Source organism: Monodelphis domestica, chromosome 8, assembly GCF_027887165.1.
Source record: "Monodelphis domestica isolate mMonDom1 chromosome 8, mMonDom1.pri, whole genome shotgun sequence".
Classification (NCBI taxonomy): domain Eukaryota; kingdom Metazoa; phylum Chordata; class Mammalia; order Didelphimorphia; family Didelphidae; genus Monodelphis; species Monodelphis domestica.
In genome coordinates this window covers 210,265,442-210,289,285 of record NC_077234.1, presented here as the reverse complement: position 1 = coordinate 210,289,285, position 23,844 = coordinate 210,265,442, and the positions used below count along the sequence as shown (strand labels likewise).

The 23,844-nt window shown below is 40.1% G+C and overlaps 1 protein-coding gene across 7 annotated transcripts in view; it reads left to right on the top strand.

Moving 5' to 3' along the window:
• SLC9A7 (solute carrier family 9 member A7) overlaps positions 1-23,844 on the top strand; it is a 250,945-nt gene that overhangs the window by 198,746 nt on the left and 28,355 nt on the right. For all 7 annotated transcript variants that reach the window (XR_008913913.1, XR_008913912.1, XR_008913911.1 and 4 more), the window contains 3 exons: positions 100-163; positions 10,160-10,242; positions 16,339-16,444. Coding sequence is in view for 4 of the 7 variants with exons in the window: in XM_056807133.1 (XP_056663111.1) it covers positions 100-163; positions 10,160-10,242; positions 16,339-16,444 (253 nt within the window). In the remaining 3 variants the exon portion in view is untranslated. The remainder of the gene's footprint in view (positions 1-99; positions 164-10,159; positions 10,243-16,338; positions 16,445-23,844) is intronic.

Here is a 23,844-nt window from a genome sequence, read left to right as displayed (position 1 = left end):
GACATCTTGGTTGCCTTCAACCTAGAATGCTTGGCACCATCTAAACGTGTCTCCTGTTTTCTGTTTTTCTCCTTATGTTTTTCCCTGGCATGGCTACAGAGTTGGAGTTGATCCAGATCAAGACCCACCACCCAGCAATGACAGCTTTCAAGTCTTACAGGGGGTAAGTCAACAGTGACTTTTTTCCTTCCCTGCCAGCTTTCAAAAATAAAGAGGAAAAAAATGGGATGGTCATAGCTGTTCTCTCTTGTCTTAGAAGAACTGGTCTTCATTTACCACCAGCTATACTTGATTTCTGAGTTGTTTTTCCCCTCGTGCCCATTGTAGTGTTGAGAATATACTTCTACAATGATGAGAGTGGGAGAGAAAAGTGCTTAGAAACTGTCACTGGGGACTCTAGCTACTGGAGACAAGATTTGGGTGGGTCATCTGGCTTAGATCCATACATAACAACAGATGTGTATATGTTGCTGGTAAAACTGGGCAACGTGTACTTTCTTTAAATAGGGGTTTCTTAACCTAGGGTTTGTGGGCAGAGGAAAAAGAAAAAAAGAGTGCTAAACCTGGAGTCAGAAAGATCTGAGTTCAAATCTAGTCTGAGATACTTTCCATCAGTGTGATTCTGGACAAATCACTTAAATTCACATTTGGAGATTATGCTGAAAATCGGCCACTTGCGTCCCAAAAGAATTGATTTAAGAACACTTGTTTTCAAAGATTCTTTTGAAAATCTGGCCTTTTGCTCCAATTTGGGGCTTTAGAAAGGGAGAGAAAAGGCCTGCACCTGGAAGAGCACTTAATTGAGGAGAATAGAAGACCCTTAAATTGACTTCCAGGGAAATCTTACAAATAAGAATTCCTTTGATTTGAGACCACGAGCTTCTGGAGAGTATGGACTTTCTTTTGCCTTTTCTTTGAATCCCCAACGCACAGTGCCTGGCAATAGTCGGTCCTTAATAAAATACTGACCTAGTAATTTCCTTGAAAAGAAATTCATCTCCCATTTGGAAAATGGCCACAAAGCTTTTTGCAAAATAGGAAACTGGAGTTTTGAAAGTCTCCCCAGACTGGAAAAGATGCACATTTTTCTGGGAAGACCAGCCAAAAAGCCAGGGGGGCTGTTCTAATAACTCTGTAGCTGTGAAAACAGTGCAGCCCCTTTGCTACTTTCTGGGGATGTCATTATTGAATCCACTTAAAAGGTGGATTAAAAAACTAGCTTTATTCCTTTGGGGGGTTCATATGGCTGGATTCCCTATAGATACATCCAGCAGGTTTGAATATCTTCAAAGTGGAGGCATTCAGTAAACAGAGCCTATCCTGTCCTCTTACTTAACCTCACTCTGCCAGGCACAAGGAACTCCAGAAACTTTTTTCTTTAGGTGAAATTTGAGGAGGACGCTTCTGTTGGTCAGTGCTGATTTAAGGTGAAGAGAGCCTTAGAATTGGACCTGTGGTGGGAGATTACTCTGACGTGTTCTATTCAGCACAGACATATTTAGACCCTATTGTATACAAAGCTTTATTATTATTTATAAAAACCCTGACCTTCCATCTTAGAATCAATACTGTGTCTTGGTTTCAAGGCAGAAGAGTGGTAAGTCTAGGCAATGGGGGTTAAGTGATTTGTCTAGGATCACACAGCTAGGAAGTATCTGAGCTCTGATTTGAACCCAGGATCTTCCATCTCTAGGCCTGGCTTTCCATCCACTGAGCCCCACAGCTGCCCTCCCTCCCCCCAAAGCTTTACTTTCAAACATTCCCCATCCAAAACATGAATCATGTAACCATAGAAAAATATTTTTAATTAAAATTAAAATAATTAAAGAAAAAATAAATTAAATTAAATAATAAAAAATAAAATAGGAAAACAAACAAGAAACCATTCCCCATCACTGCCCCTGGATAATTGAGTCATGATTGTCACCAGTAGTTCAGAATATCATTTTTTCACTTCTCCTTTTCTGTTTCCTTTGTTGGAATTTGTGAAGCCAGGCATAGATCATCATTAGCAGCCCTAAAAGTAATTTGTTTTTTGCATTGGAAAAAGGCTTCCAAGCTTCTTTTATAGATGTTATGAGAAGTGTCCTCTGGACCACAGACATCAGTCAAGAGCCTCTGGTCACCCACGTCTTCTCGCCAGACACCCAAGGATGAGCCCACATAACCAGCCCATGGCACATGCCCAGCTACACTCAGACTGTATAGGGGTAGAGAAGTTGTACCTTGAGTCTCCTTGTGGTTGTTCTATTATTTTAGTCATGCCAGATACTTTCTGACCCCATGTAGGGTTTTCTTGGCAGAGACACTAGAGTTGTTTGTCATTTTCTTCTCTAGCTCATTTTACAGATGTGGAAACTGAGGCAAACAGGGTAAAGTGATTTGCCCAGAGTCCCACAGCTTGTAAGTATCTGAGGCTACATTTGCATTCAGGTCTTCCTGACTCCAAGCTTGTTGCTCTATCCACTGCACCACCTGGCTCGCCCTTCTTTGGAGTCTTAATTCCTTCCAAATCTCTCCTACCCATGGCAGAGGCGTCTGTGTAGGAAGAGCCTTACTGTTGCTTCCAATCCATTCTCGATGTTCTGATTTTTCGTACGCAGCGGTGGGAGCATGGGCATGATTCAGGCATGGGACCAGACGGACTCCCTGGGTTGAGAGGATCTCTGGGTGCTTTGACCTTGCACATGTAATTAAAATCACAGAATCAAAGACCTGTGGCCTGGCCCTGGCAAGGAAAGTCAAAGTATCTGCTTCCCATCTGAATTTAGAAAAGTACCAATTCCCTTTGCCAGGTCTCTTCTGAATAGGTTCTTCCTGTTTAAAAAAAAAAGTCATAGCATGTAGAGGAAAACATTTCTCGTCTGCCGCTTGCAGGATTTTCCTCTCGAGTTTCAGAAACCCAAGGTTATAAACAGGGTCACTGCCACCGAAAAATATTAGCTCATTTGGGAAGAGAAAATGAGCCGTTGGCTGGAAGATTTGGCTGCTTATGAGCGAAGCACAAGACTAAAGCAGGCAAGACTCAAGCCTCACCTCCCTAGCAGCTCTGACTCTTTTTAAAAAATATCTAACTTTCTTTGTTTCCTTAGACTGGCTTGGGGAAGCCTCTTCACAACCACAATAAATAAGAAAGGTCATCTGGAGCCCAGCTGCCTCTATCATGGGGCCATGTCCCGTTCCATTGAGGAGCGGATTTTTAATGCTACACACATCTGAGATGTGTGCTGCTGGGCCTCCTGACTCATCATCTGCTTCCTTCCCCAAGTTCCCTTTGGTTTTTGTTCCTTGATGATGCAACTTGTTTTAGCTAAGCTCTGAAGCTTCTCTGTGTTGGATGGTATCAGGACTAGCCCAAAGGAGGCTTTTGACTTGGAGAAAGATCCTGATGCAGCCTGGAGGAGAAGAAAGCAGACCCCTAAGTCAGGTCGTGAATGCGTGCTTAGAGAAAGAATCTTTTAGAATACTTGAACTGGTCATGGGCAGGCTGACTTTTGAGGCAGAGACAGTGTTATTCACCTGCTTTCTCTGAAAATTGTTCCTCCTTCACTCTTTGCCTTACTTGATAGGATTGTGGGTCATCCTCCTTATCTTCAGGGCAGATTCACATCTCCTGAGCCTTACTGACTCCTTAAACATTTATTAAAGCACCTAATATGTTCCAAGCACTGGGCTGTGCAGTGATGATACAGAGGAAGGCAGAAGGCAGAGTCTCTTGCCCTCAAGAACCTCACAGTCTGATGAGGGAGGCAACAAACAACTAACTATATAAAAAAAAGCTATATGCAAAATGAATAGGTCTTAATGAACAGAGGAGGTATTAGAATTAGGAAGGATTGTAGAGAGTAAAAGTTTAATGGAGTCATTAAGGAATCCAGAAGGCAGAGATGAGAAGAAAGAGCATCCCAAGCTTGGGGGCGGCCAATAAAAATACCTTTTCACTGGACAGACACCAAGACTAACTTTTATACATTTTCTCTCCTCCTCCTCCTCCCCCCAACTTTGACAAGCTACCCCATTGTAGCCGCTGCCCCTCTCCTTTGGTGTGGCACCATTGATCTTTGGGTTTTCTTCTTGTCCACTATCCTGCTGCATTCTTTTCTTTCTATACCTCCTGGCCCCAGACTAACTGTCATAGCTCTTTCTGAAAAAAGTTTTTATTTTTATTTTTTTCAGTTACAGGTAGAAACAATTTTTGACAATTATTTCTGGACATTTGAAAATTCAGATTTTCTCCCTCCATACCCTCCATCCCTGTGGGTGAATAGTCTGATATAGGTTATATCCATACTTTCATGGAATACATTTTTCCATATTGCTCATGTCATCTCATAGCTCTAGTAATGTTCCCTGAACTGACAGCATAATAACTTCTAAGTAGAGTTCTATTTAAATCCATTCCTGTAAAACCCAGGAGTGAGAATCTCTTTAGTAGCTTTTCTTCACAAGATAGCAAATGAGTGATGGTGCTCCATTAGAGGCAAATAAGCGACAGAAGCTGATTTGGAACCATCTCAAGAAATTGGGATGATGGGTTCTGGATTTTTGCTGACAAAATAGAAATAATGAGGTTTAGAAATCTGGAGATGGAGCCTCAGACACCTCACTTGGAGTGGCCTTAAATATTCATTAGTTTTGGTTAGTTTTGCTGAGCTGATTTTTCTCTCCCCTCTTCCTCAATCTTTTTTTTTTAAGCAAAAAAAAAAATATAGCCTGATAGGAGAGAGAGGGGATGGATATATTTGGACATCAAGATTGTATTATAAAACAAAAGCTAGCAAAGGAATGTAAAAAAATTAAAATATACATACATTAGGTTGAGAATGGCATGAGACCAATCTCCATCCCCAAAATATATTTTTGTGGGTTTTTTTGTATCCCAAGCACAGTGCCTATTAAGTAGGCCCTTAATTAATGTTTGTTGATTGCTTGATGAGCATCCTGTGAAGAGGAGGAATGAGTAATCCTTACCTAACCTTCTAGATCAAAGAGTCTTAAACTCTTCTGTGTCATAAACTGAATAATGGTCTGGTTAAGCCTGTGACCCTTTCTCAGAATAATATTTTTAAAAATTCGTAATTAAAATAAATGTTAAATTATAATTAGAGATTCATGAAAACAAGGATGTTTGGTGGACTTGGTGGATTTTAGGGATCTGTGGACCCCAGGGGAAGGTCTCCCTCCCGTTTTAGAGAATCACTACCCTTCATCCCTGAGTGATAATAATAAACAATATTGATTTATAAGTAAATACACATAAATGTATGTGTATCTATACATATACATACACACATTCCTCTATATACATGTCATATGCATATATAATACACACTCATATAGACATCATAAACAGACGGATGGATGGATAGACAGATAGCTAGACATACAAATGGATAGATAGATAAGTAGATAAATAGATGGATAAACATAGATGACAGATAGGTAGATGGATTAGATAGATAGAAGATAGAAAGATAAATAGATAGACAGACAGATAGAGATAGATAGATAGATAGATAGATAGATAGATAGATAGATAGATAGATAGATCGATCTTACTGGATTTCCTTTCTTTGATAAAAATTAGTGTGAATAAGATCCCTGGATCTGACCTCAGATACTTCCTACCTGTGTGACCCTAGGCAAGTCGCTTAACCCCCATTGCCTAGCCCTTACCATTCTTCTGCCTTAGAACTGATACTTAGTATTGATTCACAGTCAGAAAATAAGGATTAAAAAAAAAAAAGATCCATGGACTAGCAAACAAATTATTTTTTCAGCATGGAATTTTACTAAATGAAGTGCTCAAAATCACATACCTAAGAAGATGATGCACCAGTTAGGCACCAAGCTTCTTTGCTATCAGAGAATGGAAGTACTTTGAACTTAAGAAGGAAGGACATCACCTACCCACTTTCATCCTTGCTTCTTCAATTTTTTCATCCTCATATCTCAGAATTACCTTACTGTTAAAAAACCAACCAAATGGAAAACCCCATTACTTTCTATCCTAAATTTCTATCTCTGTTAAAGTCAATTTAAAAACAAAGGTTTGTGATAGAGTGTGGTTTATCTCCATCAATATCTAGGACTTAGAATATCACCATAAAACATTCCTAATGTTTATTAAACTAACATCAAAATATTTTCTTCATTTTTCTTAAACCTAATGTAATCATGTCTTCAGAATAAACTAAACTGTCTTGTGCTTGGCACATAGTAGCTCTTTTTTTTTTAACCCTTACCTTCTCTCTTAGAATTAATAAGTATCTGTTCCAAAGCAGAAGAGCAGTAAGGACTAGGCAACTGAAGTTAAGTGACTTGTCCACATCCTTAAAGGATGATCAATTTAGTATTCTTGTTTACAGTGGCTTTTTTAAACATTTCTTTTCTCTTTTAATCTTCAGGAGCTATTTCTTATTTTTAATACTGAGAAGCCCAGTGAACAAGTCTGTCTATGCCATTCTTTTTTATAGTCAGTCAATAACGGGCATTTATTCAGTGCCAGGGAACTTGCAAAGCCTTAAAAGATACAAAAAACAAAAAGAACAAAAATAGTCTCTGCCCTCAAAGAGATTATATTTTAATGGGAAAAACATTGTGTAGTTAACTAGGCAAGTACAAGATATATACAAATCAAGGCAGCCAGGTAGCACAGTGGATAGAGCACTAGCCCTGGTGGTGCTGGGTTCAAATGTGGCCTCAGCTACTTCTTAGCTATGTGATCCCAAGCAAGTCATTTAACCCCAATTGCCTAGCCCTTACCACTCTTCTGCCTTGGAACCCATACTTAGTATCGATTCTAAGAAGGAAAGTAAGGGTATTTGAAGGAAAAAAAAGATTATATACAGATTAATGGGGGAAAACACAGGAGAATATTGGAACTCCAATTCAAGCTCTAATGGAACCAGTAAAAGTCTCCTTAAAAAATGTGTTCTACTCCTTTATATACATTGCAGAGTTCTAGCTTGTTTAGTCTTAGATGGCGATGAAGAAAATAAGAATCTCAGACCTCAATGAACGTATTTTATAATGAGGGAGACAGTAAACCCATATTGTAATATATAAGATAAATATAAAATAGATGGAACCAAGGGGCATCTGGGTGGCTTAGTAGATGGAGAGCCAAGCCTAGAGATGGGAGGTCCTGGGTTCAAATTTGACCTCAGATACTTCCTAGCTATGTGACTGGGCAAGCCACTTAACCCCCATTGCCTAGCCCTTACCACTCTTCTGCCTTGGAAATGGTACTTAGAGGAAATTCTAAGACAGAAGGTAAGGGTTAAAAAAAAGAAGAAGAAGAATACATGGGACATAACCTTAGACACTAAAGTATTGATGACTTCTGTTTGTCTCAGTTCCCTCAACAATAAAATGGGGATAATAACAGCACCTGTCTCCCAGAGTTGTTGTGAGGATAAGGCATTTCTTCAGGTGGAATGATCAGAATTCCAATTAGTGTTCTAGTGCAGATGCTCCATGCTTTTACATAACTGACAGAGAATGAGTTTTCACGTTTCCTTTGTTTTGTTCTCTTTGGTTTAATATTTCTCCTGATAGCACCCAACATTTTTGGCTCCAGCAGTAAATTATGTCATTGTCTTTAGGAAATGGCTTCACCAAGACCTAGAACAGAAAGCTGAGGCCAAGCACCCTCTCAGAATAATTTGGAGTATTTTCCCCGTGGGGGGGTGATCTTCAGCCCTTTGGAAACTCCTAGAGTTCTCTGAGTTCTTTCTACATTTTATTCCCATTCGCTCGGCATCAAATTCCCTTTCAAAACTTAATATTATCGGCAAAGGTTAAAAAGATTTTACGGGGTACTCATTGTTCCAGATGTTTCATAAACATGTAAAAAGCTGGTCCCTGGAGTACCCTCAGGGTTTATATTGTCCCATTTGGAAAAGTGCCTTCAATTGAGCCGGACTTGTTACTGACTAACCCAGTTCCACAGGGATGGAACGAGGACTAGACTTGTGTGGTCCCCAAGCAGATACTGAGCCTGGAGTAAGGAACACCCGAGTTCAAATCCAATGTCAGACACTTATCCTGGGCAAATCCCTTAGCTCTTTTGGCCTCAGTTTCCTCATCTGTAAAATAAGCTGGGGAAGGAAATATCAAACCACTCCCAATATCTTTGCCAAGAAAACTCCAAATGGGGTCGCAAAAAGATGGACAGGACTAGAATGAGTGATCAACAGAATTGTTATCATTTTTTGTTGTTCATTTTATTATCAGAAAGTCTTGATGAGGAAACTCCCTATAACAAGGCAGATTCATAACCTTGCTGCCACTTATAGTCTTGCAGAGTTCCCCAGAGGGCTTTAAGAGGTTACACAACTGGCCGAGGGTAACGCAGCCAGGATGTGTCAGAGGCTGGCTCTGAACCCAAATCTTCCTGATTTGGAGGCCAGATCTCTATCCACTCTGCCATGCTGACTCATAGTCAGTTCTGTATCCATGACAGAAACATACCCCTGCCTCCATGGTGACTCAGCCCTTAAAAATAGCCCTTAAAAAATCCGAATCTTGTTAGAGGCTGTTGTGAAGGCTGAGCCCTCCATACACCCATTTATCTTCTCAGCAAATATGAATACTGTATTGTCCTAATCAGGTCTGTACCATAGCTAGGGTCACAGCTTTGCTGCATGTCCCTTTCTTGTCCCATGGAGATTTATAGTACTAACAACATTTTTACCAGATTGCTGTTCTTATTCATCACTCAGAAGCAGTTGGGGCTCAGTGGTTGTTGGGAGATCTGAGTTTAAATCCAGCCTCAGACACTTCCTAGGTGGGTGATCCTGGGCAAGTCAATGAATCTCTGATTGCCTCACAAAAGCATCCATTGGGAAAGGAAACAAGGGCACTTGATACTCCAGCATCCCTACCAAGAAAACCCTGCAGGATAGCTATGGACCATGGACTCACAAGGAGTTGGACGCGACGTATCACATAAAGCTGCCTGTCCCTGCAGTCATGATGATTATTGTTTTTCTTACGCTTATTTTTTTTTGTCTGAATTGTTGTGACCCCATTTGGGATTTTCTTGACAAAGAGACTGGTGTGGTTTATCATTCCCTTCTCCAGCTCCTTTTACAGATGAAGAAACTGAGGCAAACAGTTATGTGATTTGCCCAGGGTCACCCAGCTTGGAAGTATCTGAGGTTAAATTTGAACTCAAGTCCTGTCCCTGTCCCTCACCTCCAGTGCCCTAAGAGATCTCATCTATCAGGTCTGTAGTAAGGCAGCCCTGGAGGCTCTCGATGGACCACTTCCCACTAATGCTCTGTGGTTCCAGTTACCTCTCTCCAAGTCCAGACTCAGTGTGGAGTGTTTCAGTTCAGTTTTTAGACTTTTTGCGCTTGGGGAGTCCCTATATCTTTGTAAATGTCACATTTGGCTGGACATTTTGGACACTTTAAAGTGACTTTAGTTTGGTAATTAAGATATTGAAGAGAAAATAGGGGAAGTTGAAGGCAATCAGTGGGTGGCAGGATAAAATTCAATGCGTTCAACAGGAGCTCAGCTTGTTCTTCTCTACCCCTAATCCCCCACATGTGAACCTAATGTGGAAATCAGGAAAACAAATTCCCCTGTTACAGTACATGAAAGCTACTCCTTGGGCAAGGACCAGAGAAAGAGAGGCCCTTGTTGTCCCTAATCATCCAGTGAATAGAATTTGTGTAGCTGGATCAATAAAGCATTGTTTGAATGGGCCATCTGCTGGGAACATGAACTTTTGTTCTACAGAAGGCTTCTTTGTGAGAGCCTCCACACAAGGGGGATTTTACCTGTTCTGTGTGCTGAATCATTCCTGCATGAGGGCATCACAAGATATGTGGGAGCACCTGACCCTCAAGCACTTACTGGGGAAACACAAAAGAAAAAAATAATGTCTAAGCATGCAAACTAGGGTTCTGAACGTGTATGATTTTTTTTAATTCTTATTTTCCTAGATTTGTACTCTTTCTGGATTTGGTCAAATAGTCTGGCTTCCTGAAACAGTCATGTTTATTCTAGATCCTTAAAACTTTGGCATGACAGAATATTTGCTTTTTAGCCCTAAACAGAGGGATAAGAGTATTTTTCCCCCATCTTCCACTTACCCACATGCCCATTTGCAACTAGCTGAGAATGCTCTGTTGTTTCTTGTTTCTAGGATGGTCCAGATGCTACCAGAGGAAATCGAACAAAGCAGGAAAGTGCCTGGATATTCAGGCTATGGTATAGCTTCGACCACAAGTATCCTTTTAAGCAGCATCCCTCAAAGCTTAAGAAGGGGATGCTCAGATGTTGTTTTTTGCTCCTGGAGCCAATGGCTTTTGATGAATACCTGTGATGATATGCAGCATCCCTCGATGCTTAAGAAGGGGATGCTCAGATGTTGTTTCTTGCTCCTGGAGCCAATGGCTTTTGATGAATACCTGTGATGATATGCAGCATCCCTCGATGCTTAAGAAGGGGATGCTCAACTGTTGTTTCTTGCTCCTGGAGCCAATGGCTTTTGATGAATACCTGTGATGCTATGCAGCATCCCTCGATGCTTAAGAAGGGGATGCTCAGATGTTGTTTCTTGCTCCTGGAGCCAATGGCTTTTGATGAATACCTGTGATGATATGCAGCATCCCTTGATGCTTAAGAAGGGGATGCTCAACTGTTGTTTCTTGCTCCTGGAGCCAATGGCTTTTGATGAATACCTGTGATGATATGCAGCATCCCTCGATGCTTAAGAAGGGGATGCTCAACTGTTGTTTCTTGCTCCTGGAGCCAATGGCTTTTGATGAATACCTGTGATGATATGCAGCATCCCTTAATGCTTAAGAAGGGGATGCTCAGATGTTGTTTCTTGCTCCTGGAGCCAATGGCTTTTGATGAATACCTGTGATGATATGCAGCATCCCTTGATGCTTAAGAAGGGGATGCTCAGATGTTGTTTCTTGCTCCTGGAGCCAATGGCTTTTGATGAATACCTGTGATGATATGCAGCATCCCTCGATGCTTAAGAAGGGGATGCTCAGATGTTGTTTCTTGCTCCTGGAGCCAATGGCTTTTGATGAATACCTGTGATGATATGCAGCATCCCTTGATGCTTAAGAAGGGGATGCTCAGATGTTGTTTCCTTCTGCTAGAGCTAATGGCTACTTGTGAATACCTGTAGACTGAGAGCCAGGCCTAGAGATGGGAGGTTCAAATCTGGCCTCAGGCACTTCCCAACTGTGTGACCCTGGGCAAGTCACTTGACCCCCATTCCCAACCCTTACCACTCTTCTGCCTTGGAACCAATACAGAGCATTGATTATAAGGTAGAAGGTAAGGGTTTAAATAAAAAAAATTCCCCACCCCCAAGGGCATCGAGAGGCAAGTGAAGCTTCTGACATAATTTCTCCCATCTCTCTTTACTTTTATCTCTTCTAAATTCACCTGCCTTCCCCTAAAGGGTCAGCCTAGTTTGCTTGCTTATAAAATGCTAGAAAATGAGAAGAATAAAGGAGTGAAAGGAGGACTAGTGAGGCAGTGGAAATGAATTCTGGCTCCCCCTGAGTAAGGTGAGCCACCTTTGGTGCATAATTAGAGAGAATTCTGTATCTACCCTTTTAGAAGTAGAAAGGGTAAAATCCCACCCTTTTTATGATCATCTCCCATTATCTTTCCTTTAGAGTCTTAGGGCTATGTCATTTTCCAGTCAGGGCCTACTCTTTTTTTTATCCCATTTGGAGATTTTGTGACCAGGATTCAAAGTGGTTTGCCATTTCTCTCTCCATTTCATTTTACAAATGAGGAAACTGAGATCAGGAAGGTTTAGGGACTCACCCAGGGTCACAGAGCTACTGTCTCAGACCAGTTTTGAATTCAGGAAGATGTCTTTGAGATTCCAGGCCTCACATTCAATTCACTGCGTCATCTATGATCTTAAGAGCTGAAGGAACCTCAGAGGCCATCTAGATCAGCTTTGTTGTTTTACAGATGAGGAAACTGAGGCCCAGGGAAGTTAAGTAACTTGCCCAAGGTCACATAATAAATAATAGCAGCATTTGAAACCAGGACTTGAGATTCCAGAGCCAGAGTTTCCTTTCTACTCAAATACTGATTGGCAATTTAGAGAATTTCTGGTTGATTTTTCCTAACCTGGATTTTAGGATTCTCTTGGTGGTGGTTATTGAGTCATTCCAATCATATCTGACTTTTTGTGACCTATTAGGGGTTTTCTTGGGAAAAATACTACAGTGGTTTGCCATTTCCTTCTCCAGAGAATTCTACAGATGAGGGTTAAGATGAAGCAAAGGTGTTTAATAACCTCCTAGGATCACACAACTAATAAGTGTCTGAGGCCAGATTTGAACTCAGAAACACGAGTCTTCCTGACTCCAGGCTCAGCCCTCTATCCATTGCACTAGGACTAGAATGGTGGACTAATAGGACTCTGTTACCCTCTTGGAACATAATTAAATGTGAAACTTGAGATCAAAAGTCAGAAAATACCCCTTCCCCTATTATTTTTGCAGAGAATATATTTAAAATATTAAAATTTTAATATTAAAGATATTAAAAACATATTTAAAATTTTGCAAGCTAAATCCAGGGTAGCAATTCCTTCATCTCTTGTATTGTGTAAAAGGGACAGTGAAATGACAGAGTAAATGGGAAGTGGCAAATGGAATTGAAATTGAGAAAGTTTATCCACTTAGGGGAGAGTCCCTACCATGTCTGTGTTTGGAAATCTTAAACCTATCTGGAGCATATTCGGGAGTGGATGCTATTTTACTGGCTTTTCCCTTTTTTTGTCAGCTGCAAATTAAAACAAGCCAGATTCTGCATTCTCTTCCTTTCTCAGTGATATTGACACTATTGACAGATCGCTCAACTCAGCACTACCAAAGGCAGAGACCTGGGCAGAGAGAATTTCTTTTAGTTAAGTAGTTAAATAAATTTAGTTTAAATAAATTTTATTTAGTTAAATGGCAAATTAAGATGTATGTCTAGTCTGCATTTAAAAAGGTGAAACTACTATAGAGCTCTGAGGAAAGTAGTAGCAAGGACTATAGCAATGAAAAGAAGATCCTTCAGGAAAACTAAAAGGGGTCGGTCTTCATAGTCCAAAGAAGAAAAGATTTGAGATAAACACCAGAGACCTAAGAAACTTAAAAGGGGCAGCCACATAGCTCAATAGATAGTCAGACCTAGAGATAGGAAGTCCTGGGTTCAAATCTGCTCACTGGATAAAGAACTAGACTTAAAGATAAAAGGTTGTGGTTTCACATCTGCTCGATGGATAGAGAGAGAGCCAGACCTGGAGATGGAAGGTCCTGGTTCAAATCCACTTAATGGATAGAGAGCCAGACTTAGAGATGAGAGGTCCATGGTTCAAATCCAGCCTCAAACACTTGCTAGCTGTGTGACCCTGGGCAAGTCACTTAACTCCCATTGCCTAGCCCTTACTGCTCTTCTGTTTTGGAACCAATATTTAGTATTGATTCTAAGAGAGAAGGTAAAGGTTTTAAACAACAAAAAAAAGGAAAGAAATTTAAAAGATTCTCATAAGGACAACTTAGAGGTTATTTGGTATTAAAAAAAAAGTTCACTTTTTTCATGTTTTATTTTGTTTTGTTTTTGCCTGGACCTATGAAAAGAGGACCCAGTGTGAAAACCCACTTCACTGAGCTCCATAGCAGCAGCTAGTCTTTACCCTATAGCCCAAGAGGCGTTTGGGACTCTGAGAAGTTACTTTTCCTGGGGTTACATAGCAAAATGTCAGAGAAAGAATTTGAGCCCTGATTTTCCTGACAGTAAGGCTGACCTTCTTGGCTACACTGTCCCCCTCCTCCCCTTTATCTCCAGAATATGAAACAAGAAGGAATGGATTTTGGTTGTAACGAGAGTTTAGTAGACATTAACGAACACTCTTTACCTGTGTGTGTGTGTGTGTGTGTGTGTGTGTGAATGAAGGCTTTCAGACCTAAATTCATCCCCAGAGATGCTTAAAAAAAAAGAAAGAAAAGAAAATGGGTCTAGATAAGTATATGTCTTGAGTAGCTCCACAGATAGTCTGCCTTAGGCAGTAAGCTAAATCATATGGCCTCTTGGGAAGGTGGAAAAGATTCCTTCTGGGTCTTTAAGTCAATAATTCTATGAACAAGAATTTTTTAAAGTGACATCTCAACCAGATAAAGGCAGAGTTGCTTATAGAATCATGTCATTTCTTCTCCTTCCCCATTGAAATGATTTTTGAAACATTCCAGACAATTGTGTGTTTATTTAATTCTCAAAGATCTCTAACTGCCGTAAAAGCCCTTTAGTAAACAATTGAAAACCAGAAGTTCTTCACCATCTAATCCAAATATCATCTTGTATGTTTCAAGTCCATTTTCTCTTGTCCCATCTCAGGTCAAAGTAGAAGGTAACCATCTTCCTCATAATAATCCTTGAGTGTCACAAAAAAAAAAAAAACAAACCTTTATGTTTGCAAACCCTTTCTCCCAAGTTCCTGTTTTTTTTTTCTTTTTCATGCCATTTCCTTTGTGTTTATCTATGCAAATTCTCCACCTCTTTGGTAAACAATTTTTAATTTGGGGAATTTTTTAATTTTTGGAAATTTTCATCCAAATTTTCTCCATCTTGTGGAATCTAAAGATAACACTTTTAGCAAAATCCCACCTATTGTGAATGGTCATGGGATGGATGTTTTGTGGTTTCCACACACTCAATCCCAGTTAATGTATCCCAGTTCTGACCTTATTCCATAAAAGTGGCTGGGCATTTATAGATTTCCAGAGTCAGACCTTGCCCTGATGCCCATTGGCATTAAAGTAAGAATGTCTTACAAGAGAAATGTATAAGATAGCTTAACGCAGTGGACTAGAAAGCTGAAGAGAACTGGGTTTCCTTCTCGATTTTACCTTAAAGTAAGCTTTAAAAAGAGAGTAATTGGGTTAGATAATTTCTGAGGTTCCTTCTGCCTGCCAACATTCTATGATAGTTCCATTTGGAAGCCACCCAGGTAGCCGATATTGTGCTAAAGTGTAGGATAACGGCGCCTTGTTACGAACAAAGGGACACCAAGTTGTTTCAAGTATCCTAACTTTTGCTGTGCCTTCACACGTCCCCTGGCAAGACTGATTTGTCCTCAGATCATACAACTTGACAGCTGGCAAGAGAACTAAAGAGAGAGAGAGAGAGAGAGAGAGAGAGAGAGAGAGAGAGAGAGAGAGAGAGAGAGAGAGAGAGAGAGAGAGAGAGAGAGAGAGAGAGAGACTGAAAGAGACTGAAAGAGACTGAGACAGAGAGAGAGACTGAAAGAGACTGAAAGAGTACTAAAAATGAGGTAGGATGATGCTGGGAGGAGCATGCTAGGAGAGACCTTAGAGACCATTTAAGTCATTCAAATAAGAAAATTGAAGCCCAGTGACAGTAAGTGACTATAAAACCATCATTTCTGGTGCTGTCATTTCCTTCTGCTGCTGTGTATAGCCTGTCTGCTGGTTAAAGGCCAGGATGTTGATTTAAAAGTAAATTCTAGGAGGCAGCTGGGTGGCTCAGTGGATTGAGAGCCAGGACTAGAGTCAGGAGGTTCTGGGTTCAAAATCTGGCCTCAGACACTTCCCAGCTGTGTGACCCTGGGCAAGTCACTTGACCCCCGTTGCCTAGCCCTTACAGCTCTTCTGACTTGGAACCAATACACAGTATTGATTCTAAGAAAGGTGAGGGTTTTTTGTTTTTTTTAAGAGAATTCTAACCCATTACAGCTGGGGAGAGTACTCTGATGTTTCAGAAAATTCCCGTGTGTGCCAGCATAGTTAAAGACAGCTGACACCTAGACTCTGTTGAAAAGAAGGAAGCATGGAAAAGCAAGATGGTTTTGAAAATCACACAAAAAAAATTTTTTTAAGAATTATGAAAATTGGGCACTTTCTCGCTGTGTGACCCTAGATAAGTCACTTAACCCCCATTACTTGGCCATTACAGCTCTTTTGCCTTAGAACCAATATACAGTATTCATTCCAAGATGGAAGGTAAGGGTTTAAGAAAAAGAAAAGAGAATCATAGTTTTATATAGAATACTCTTTTGTGTTCTGTAGATAGGGAAATGTTCTTGGGGGGAGGGGCATTGATGAAACAGAATCTAAGAGGTTGGCTTTTTTTTAACTGCTAAAATTAATAAATTAATCCTTCATTGATTCAGGAAAGGCCATTGTCACGAATGTCAACTATAATACTGGTAAAGTGGGTGAGTACTAGGGTAGATCGGATGCCAGATAAAACAACATTTAGGAGGTTTTGTTTTATGCGTGTGTGTGTTTTCCCAAGTGTGTTTTTTTCCTTGATTTCTCCTTTTTTTAAAAGTTACTTGAAGCCTATCCTCACTCACAGTGGACCGCCGTTAACGACGACCCTTCCAGCGTGGTGTGGTCTGCTGGCGCGGTGCCTGACCAGCCCACAGGTGTACGAAGTAAGTACAGGAAACAGGAAATGGAGTATTCTGGGTGAAGAGCAGCAAGAATGCCAGTTGGATGGGACCAAAGAGAGCGCAAAAGGAAATAATGAGTGTGCAAGCCTGCAAGTGTAGGTTGGGGTCAGGTTGTAGAGGGCATTAAACACCAGGCAGTTTATATTTAATCTCGATAGAGGTAATAAGAGTAAGAATCTCAGAGCCACTGGAGTTTATTTATCCCTGTGCTTTGGGAACGATTAATTAACATCACTTTTATCGTTAACTAGAAGAGAATAAATTCTCTAAACAACATTAATTGCTTGTCCACTATGTCCAAGGCAATGCAGTCGATACTAAGAATTCTAAAACAAAGGAGCCAAAGAATGTAGATTTTTTTCTGGGTGGCACAGCGGAGAGTGCTGGGTCTGAAATCTGGAGGATCTCAGTGCCAGCCAGGTCAACGTCAGACACTTCCTTGCTGTGTGATCCTCTGATGGAAAATGAGCTGGAGAAGGAAATGGCAAATCACTCCAGTATCTTTACCAAGAAAATTCCCAATGGCCTTACAGAGAGTCAAGACAGAACTTATCCACTAAATTTTTTTTTTTAAAATACCAGCAATAGCAAACATTTAAATACTACTTTAAGATATGCAAAGCACTTTGCAAGTATCTCATTTCATCTTTTACAATAACCCTGGCAAGTAGATGTTATGATTATCATCCCCATTTAATAGAGGAAACTGAGACAGATCGAGGTTAAATGACCTGTCCAGAGTCACACCAATTGCTTGGATAAGGCTAGATTTGAATTCTGGCCTCCCTGGCTCCGGGTCCAGTGCTCCATTTAGCATAAGGAAAATTGGGTTGGGAGAGAGTACTGACAATTAAGGAATTAGGGTTGCTTCCAGGAAAAACCTGAGTTGAGCTTTGAAAAGCTTCTGAAAAACCTTCCAACAAAAAATGGCCCCCTCTGATATTTCTGGAGAGGGCTACTAACCCTGTTTAGATGAAAAGGAAGACAGAAGAGCGGTGGAAAGACCGATGGATTCATAGTGAGAAGACCTAGCTAGGTTCAAGACCTCATTCGCCTGGTGACGTCATTGCTCTGAATTTCAGTTTCTCCACCTGTAATACGAAGGGGTTGGGCTACCAGACCTTTCGGGTCTCCTCTAGCTCTAAATCCTTTCATCCACTTTTCATCTTGCCAAGATCCTCCTGAGCCTTCCCCTCCTGGGCATTTTGATTTCTACCCAATTCTGCTAAAAAGGTTAAACTTGACATGCCTCCCGATACCCCATTTTAAAGCACAGCACAGTGCTGGTCGCATGGTGATGTCTCCTGTTTCCAGATCATTTAAAAAGCCTCCCCAGTAAGTGTTACTCCCTGTTTTGGTCAGCTCAGCTAATCCCCTGATCACCTCCCGTCCCAGAAGTATGTGACCTTGTGAATTAAAGGCTAGTTTTGTAACTCTATATCTTATGAAATGGCTACAATGAATACAAGTTACAGTGTTTTGAATTTCCATATGTTTAGGCAGGCTAAAAAAGATTGCAGAGGCACCCTCAGTCAGCTGCTTTAAACGTGGTCCACAGCCCCAGGACTTTCTGCCAACCTCACCTTTTCTCCATTAATGAAACTCTAACCACTTTAGCATTAAAGTCTCATGTTCCATCCAGTTCAGCAGTGTTTCTCTCCTGATTTGATTCTCTTTCAAAGAATCCCTGCTGCCTTTTATTTTAATCAGGCTGTGTGCAATAATGGTTTGCTAATCATGTTAATTAGCATCATTTTAAGAATCCCAATTGAGAATACGTTAAAGACTCATTAAGATAATGCATCTGTGGATCAAATTTGAAAATGAACTATTCCCCATCCTCTTCCCCTCCCTCCTCATGTCTTGAAGCCATCCATCCCAGTTTATGGAACCAGTGCTGGCTTCCTGAGATAATTTAAATCCATTTCAGAAGTTATAGAAAATTAACACAGCACTATTCAGTACTTGCTACGTATATTGGACTTAGTACCGGCGATGAAAGGATCTGTGGCTGAAACAGATCTCATTGCCCTCGGGTAGTTTTCTAGCTAGTGGAGGATAACTGAAGCACATCAGTAATCACAATACAACGTGTAATATTAGTGCCTAGGAGGAGACCTAAAAAAGTGATATGAGAGATTAGGGAGGAGAATGAGGGAAGGCTCCATGGAGAACTGGGTTTCAGATCCCAGCAGTGCCACTAACTCTGTTTCTGAACCTAGGAACAAGTCACTCAAACTTTATGAGAACTCGGTTTCCCAGGCAATAAACGAAGGGGATGCATATGTACAAAAATATTTCTAGCAGGTCTTTTTGTGGTGGCAAAGAACTAGAAACCGAGGAGATACCCATAAATTGGGGAAAGGATGAATTAGAGCAGGTGAATGTAATGGAATACTATTGTGGTATAAGAAAATTTTAAAAGGGTCCGTTTCAGAGAAACTTTGGATGATTTGTGTGAAATGAGCAGGGGGCAGTGAGTTGGCTCAGTGGTTTGAGAGCCAGACTTAGAGATGGGAAGTCCTGCGATCACATCTGGCCTCAGCACTTCTTAGCTGTGTGACCCTAGGCAAGTCACTAAAACCCCCACCGTTCTTCTGTTTTGGAACCAAGAAGTACTGATTCTAAGATGGAAGGGAAGGGATTGGCTGATAACTGAGCTGGGCATCAAAAGAAAAAGACTTTAATGGGAAGAGATTTGTGGTAAGGCAGACTTTTTCAGGAATATCTTGGGTGGAACTTACTGATTAGTAAATTATCTACTTTTGTTGGTCTTTCAAAAATGTGAAAGTGAATCATGTAAAATAAAACTAGAAGGGCAAATTGGACCCAAATTATGTAGAGCTGTAAATGCCAGTCTGAGGTTTGTCCCATCTAGTAAACCATGGACAATTGCTAAAGATTTTTGCAAAGAGGAATGTGGTCAGATTTTGCGTTGGTAAGATGACTCTGACAGAGTGATGAAGAGAGAGATTGAAGAGGGAACAGAGAGATCAAGAAGGAACCTATGACTGTAGTTTAGGTAATAATAAAGGACTGAGAGGGGCAAATGTGATAGATTATGGAGGCAGAATCTATAGGCGTTGGCAGTTATGCAGCTGTATTGTGAGAGAGAGAGAAAAATCAGAGATGTCTCCAAATACTCAAACCTGGTTGACCAGATATTGTCATCGACAGAAATCTAGAAATTAGAAAACTAGATTTTGAGGGTTTGGCATTCAGCTTTAAAATGCAAAGGGTCATCCACAATGAGATTTAGAAAAAAAATGATGATTCCAATAGCTAACATTTATACGGCACTTACTGTGTGCCAGCCAGTATTCTGCTGTTTTACAAATATTATCTCATTTGATCTTCAAATCCAAAAGGTAGGTGCTATTATTATTCCTCTTTTATAAATGAAGAAACTGAGACAAACAGAGGGAAAGTGATTTGCCCAGGGTTATAAAACTGAATCATCTAGACTCACAGGAGTCCCCTTGGATTCCTAGTCATAGGAGGCCCCTTGGATTCCTTGGAAGGATCCTAGCAACTCCCATGGGAGTTTGTAAAAGTTAAATTTAGTCTCTACTAATAAAAATATTATATTTTATGATGTTTATTAACGATTATTAGAAATCAAGGAAATAAGAAAATACAAAATAAGAAAAGCATGTGCCTAGGGCTGATTAGCCCATTCACACTTCACTTACATCTTGTTGCAATCTCTGAGTAGAGGAAGAGAGTACAGCAGGCATTACAGCCAGTTTAAATACAAATTGTGATCTCGCCCAGGTGGGGATCTCAGGTGAGATTATAGGGAATTCTGGGAAGTACCAAAGACTTCTGGGGATTGAAGTCTGGGGTTCAAATCTCCATTTTTACAAGTTGGGTGTCAGGACCCTTCCCAAAAATACAAAATCCTTTGAAGAGAATTGATACTTAGTAAGGGTTTTTTAAATAAATAAATGAAATAAAATGGAGATTCCGAGAGGAACTAATCAATCAGAGGAAGGGGATGCTGGGACCCAGTAATCCTTCAGGGTGAGAAGGTTGCTTCTCCTATAGTGTAAAAGAAAGTCTAAAGAATCAGGAATAGAGAAATAAAGGTTGAACTCAGCCTCTTTTCAAGCTTATCACTCTTATTTAATATTATGTATTACCACCTCTCTAATGTAGTTTTTCTGATCTTATATTTTGCTTTTATTGGAATGAATGTCCCTTTGTTATCCTCACATACATACCATCACCCTCTAGCTTTCCATTGAATTAAGGCATATTTACCACTGTGAGGAAGAAGCCAGAATCATAAAATTATAGACTTAGAGCAGGAAGGGTTGGTAGAGGTTGTGTATTCAGGCCCCTTGTTGTATAGATTGCAGAACGGTCCCAGAGAGAAGAAATGACTTTTCCAAAGTCACACAAAGTAGTAAGTGATGGAGCTGGCTTTGGAACCTAGAAGGATTTGCACTTGGAAAAAAGTCCTCCCAATGTTTTCTCTAGTGTGGTTCTCAAGTGTATCTGTTAAGCATCTGTTTGCCTCTAGGATAGGAGCCTTCAAAGACTGGGAGCTAATAATCCTGCTAGACAGAGTTGACAAAGACAGGCACACACAATAATAACAGGAATATTTTGTAATAAAAGTAGTATAAGGAAAAGAAATAAATAAAACAATAGGAATAAATAAATAATAAAAGGAAAGAATGAATTCTAGTTAGTGGGAGTAATTCATCAGATTTAGTAGTGACAGGAACCTTAAATGAGAAACCATCTAATCTGTTTTACAGACAAGGAAACTGAGGCATGTAAGGGGCGAATAAAATTGGAATTTGGTGATTCCAGGGTCTCTGATTCCTTTTTCCCCATACCAGTTTCCTTTTATGTTGATGGAGCTGGAAATTCAGATAGGTCAGTTATGATGAGTTCATTTGTTTTAGGCAAACATTTAATGTATGTTGAATGGAGGAATTTTCAGGAAAGATAAGATTTCTCACTTATTTAAAATTAGTTCTATAGACTTATGAGAAAGAATTCTAGTTACATCAAGAGAGAACTGTGGGAGCAGATACACAGAAGGAAAACATATGTTTATATGGGTATGTAATTTGTGATTTGGGTTTTTTCAAATTACTTTAGTACAAAAATGTATCAAGTGACATGTGTAACCCAATGGAATTGCTTGTTGGCTCTGGGAGTGAGGAGGGAAAGAATCATGTAACCATGAAAGAATATTTTTAAATAAATTAATTTAAAATAAATAAAATTAGTTCTATACGTGGAACCTGCTCAGTCCCATAGATCTTTGGGCAGAAAAGGGATGGCTGTGCATTTGCACATTCAAAAATGTGAGTCAGGACAGTGGAGTCCCATTTCATTATTATAGGAATGTGCATGATGGAGAAATAATGCATGAAGACCAATTGCCTCTTGGCTGATAGAATATAATTTAGAGATGGATAGTGAATTAAAAAAGGAAATGAATATGCATGTTGGATAAAAAGCAGGACCTGGAAAAAAAGTTACTTAGACATACCTGACTATATGTTCATTCACTTCACTTTTTTTTTAGCACAGACTCTAGAGGATTTTTATTTTTCTTTGTGTCTTGGGCCGAAGCCTAGTAAAACTTCTGGGCCCCTTCTCAGAACCATGTTTTTAAAGGTATAAAACAAAATATGTGGGATTATAAAGGAGACATACTATTAAAATAAAACAGTGATTTTCTCCCCATCTAGGTTTTCAGACCACCTGGATTCTACCCATGAATTCCTATTAAGACCCCCTGACCAAGAAAGTTCTAGATAGAACCATCTTCTGGTCTTCTCTACCCAAAGATCCCATATTCTGCTTAGACAAATGGTATAAACATGGGACAAGTTAAATAAATATATTACCTCAAAAACAGAAGAGTGCCATGGACATCTATGAGGTGATACTATTACTAAGTATCATATAAGGCATAAGCAATGAGTGCTGTGACACTCCCAGGGACCACCAAGTTCTGATCCAGAAGTGAGCGTTCTTGCCTCAAAATCTCAAAGTGCCATTCCCAGGTGTGAGGCGGGGCTCACTGTTGGCTAAGGGCCACACTAGTGGTATCAGAGAATTAAGGGCAGTGTTGCTCCTAAGGATTGCCAAGGCCTATAGTGACTAGATGAGCATCTTGAGGAGCTCTTTTTCTAAGGCTATATTTATGAATGTGCCTGGAAATAGATTAGACTCTATTAGGGTTGTTATAAGCAAGAGGTTAGAGCAAGTTGCAGAGGCATGAGACTAATAGGAAGAGGATTCCAGAATGGGAAAGGAAGGGAAAGACAGTTAACTGAGATTGAGGGGTCTTTTTCTGGTTTAACCAGGAGGGACTGGCTGCTTTCCCATGGTGGCTGTTTCTACCTTATCTTTTCCATCCTATCTGCTTCCCTGTTGTCTGGTTGATACCTACAGAGCTTCCTGGTGTGATCCTGAACCATCTATCTGCAAGATTAGGTCTGAGGTCCATCTGGGTCCAGGACCTCTTCCTGGGCCCTGTCCTGCCTAACTACCCAAACTCACTACCTCTCTTACCATTAAAAGGGTTGGGTTTTTTTTTTTTGAGTTAGTGTAGGTTTACTTTCCCATTCTAGAATTCTCTCCCTGTTAAGTCTCATGCCTCTGCAATCTGCTCTAACCTTCTCTTGCTTATAACAGGATCATGTATAACTCAGTAGAATTGCTTGTCAGCTCCAGGAGGGAGGAAAGTGCATAAATCATGTAATCAAGGAAAAATGTTTTTTTAATAATGAAATTACATTAAAGGAAATATATACTAAGACAAAAATAAAAAAGAATATTGCTATCTATTGAATTTTTAGTGTATGATAGGGTGAGTTAATCCTTCCCTTGTTTCTGTATTTATCATATTAAAGGGAATTGAGTTGGGGGCCTTATAGATTGCCTTGTAACACTTCCTATACAGTATTTAATTTTATATGAGTGCAGCCTCTCTAAAGACCCGTTTATTACTCAGTCTTGTTACTTTCACTATGACCAAACCTTGATGGGAAACAGTTCCATTCCTTTTTGGGGGAGAAAATACTATAGCAATTTCTACTTCTGAATAAGTGAAACTGTTCTGGAAGGCTTTTTCTCTCCCCTCATGTCAATTTTTTTTCCTCTTCTTGAAAAGAGGTAAGGGGGAGAGAAAAAAGTATTAAGTGCCTTCTGTGAGCTAAGTTCTATGCTAAGCACATTTGATCCTCACACACAAAACCCTGGGCTGTAGGTGCTATTATTATCAACATTTTACAGTTGAGGAAATTGAAGCAGAGGTTAATGGCTTCCTTGTTCAGGGCCTCACAGCCACTAAGGGTCTGTGGCTGAATTTGGTCTCAGATTTTCCTAATTCTAGTCTCAGCATCCTATCC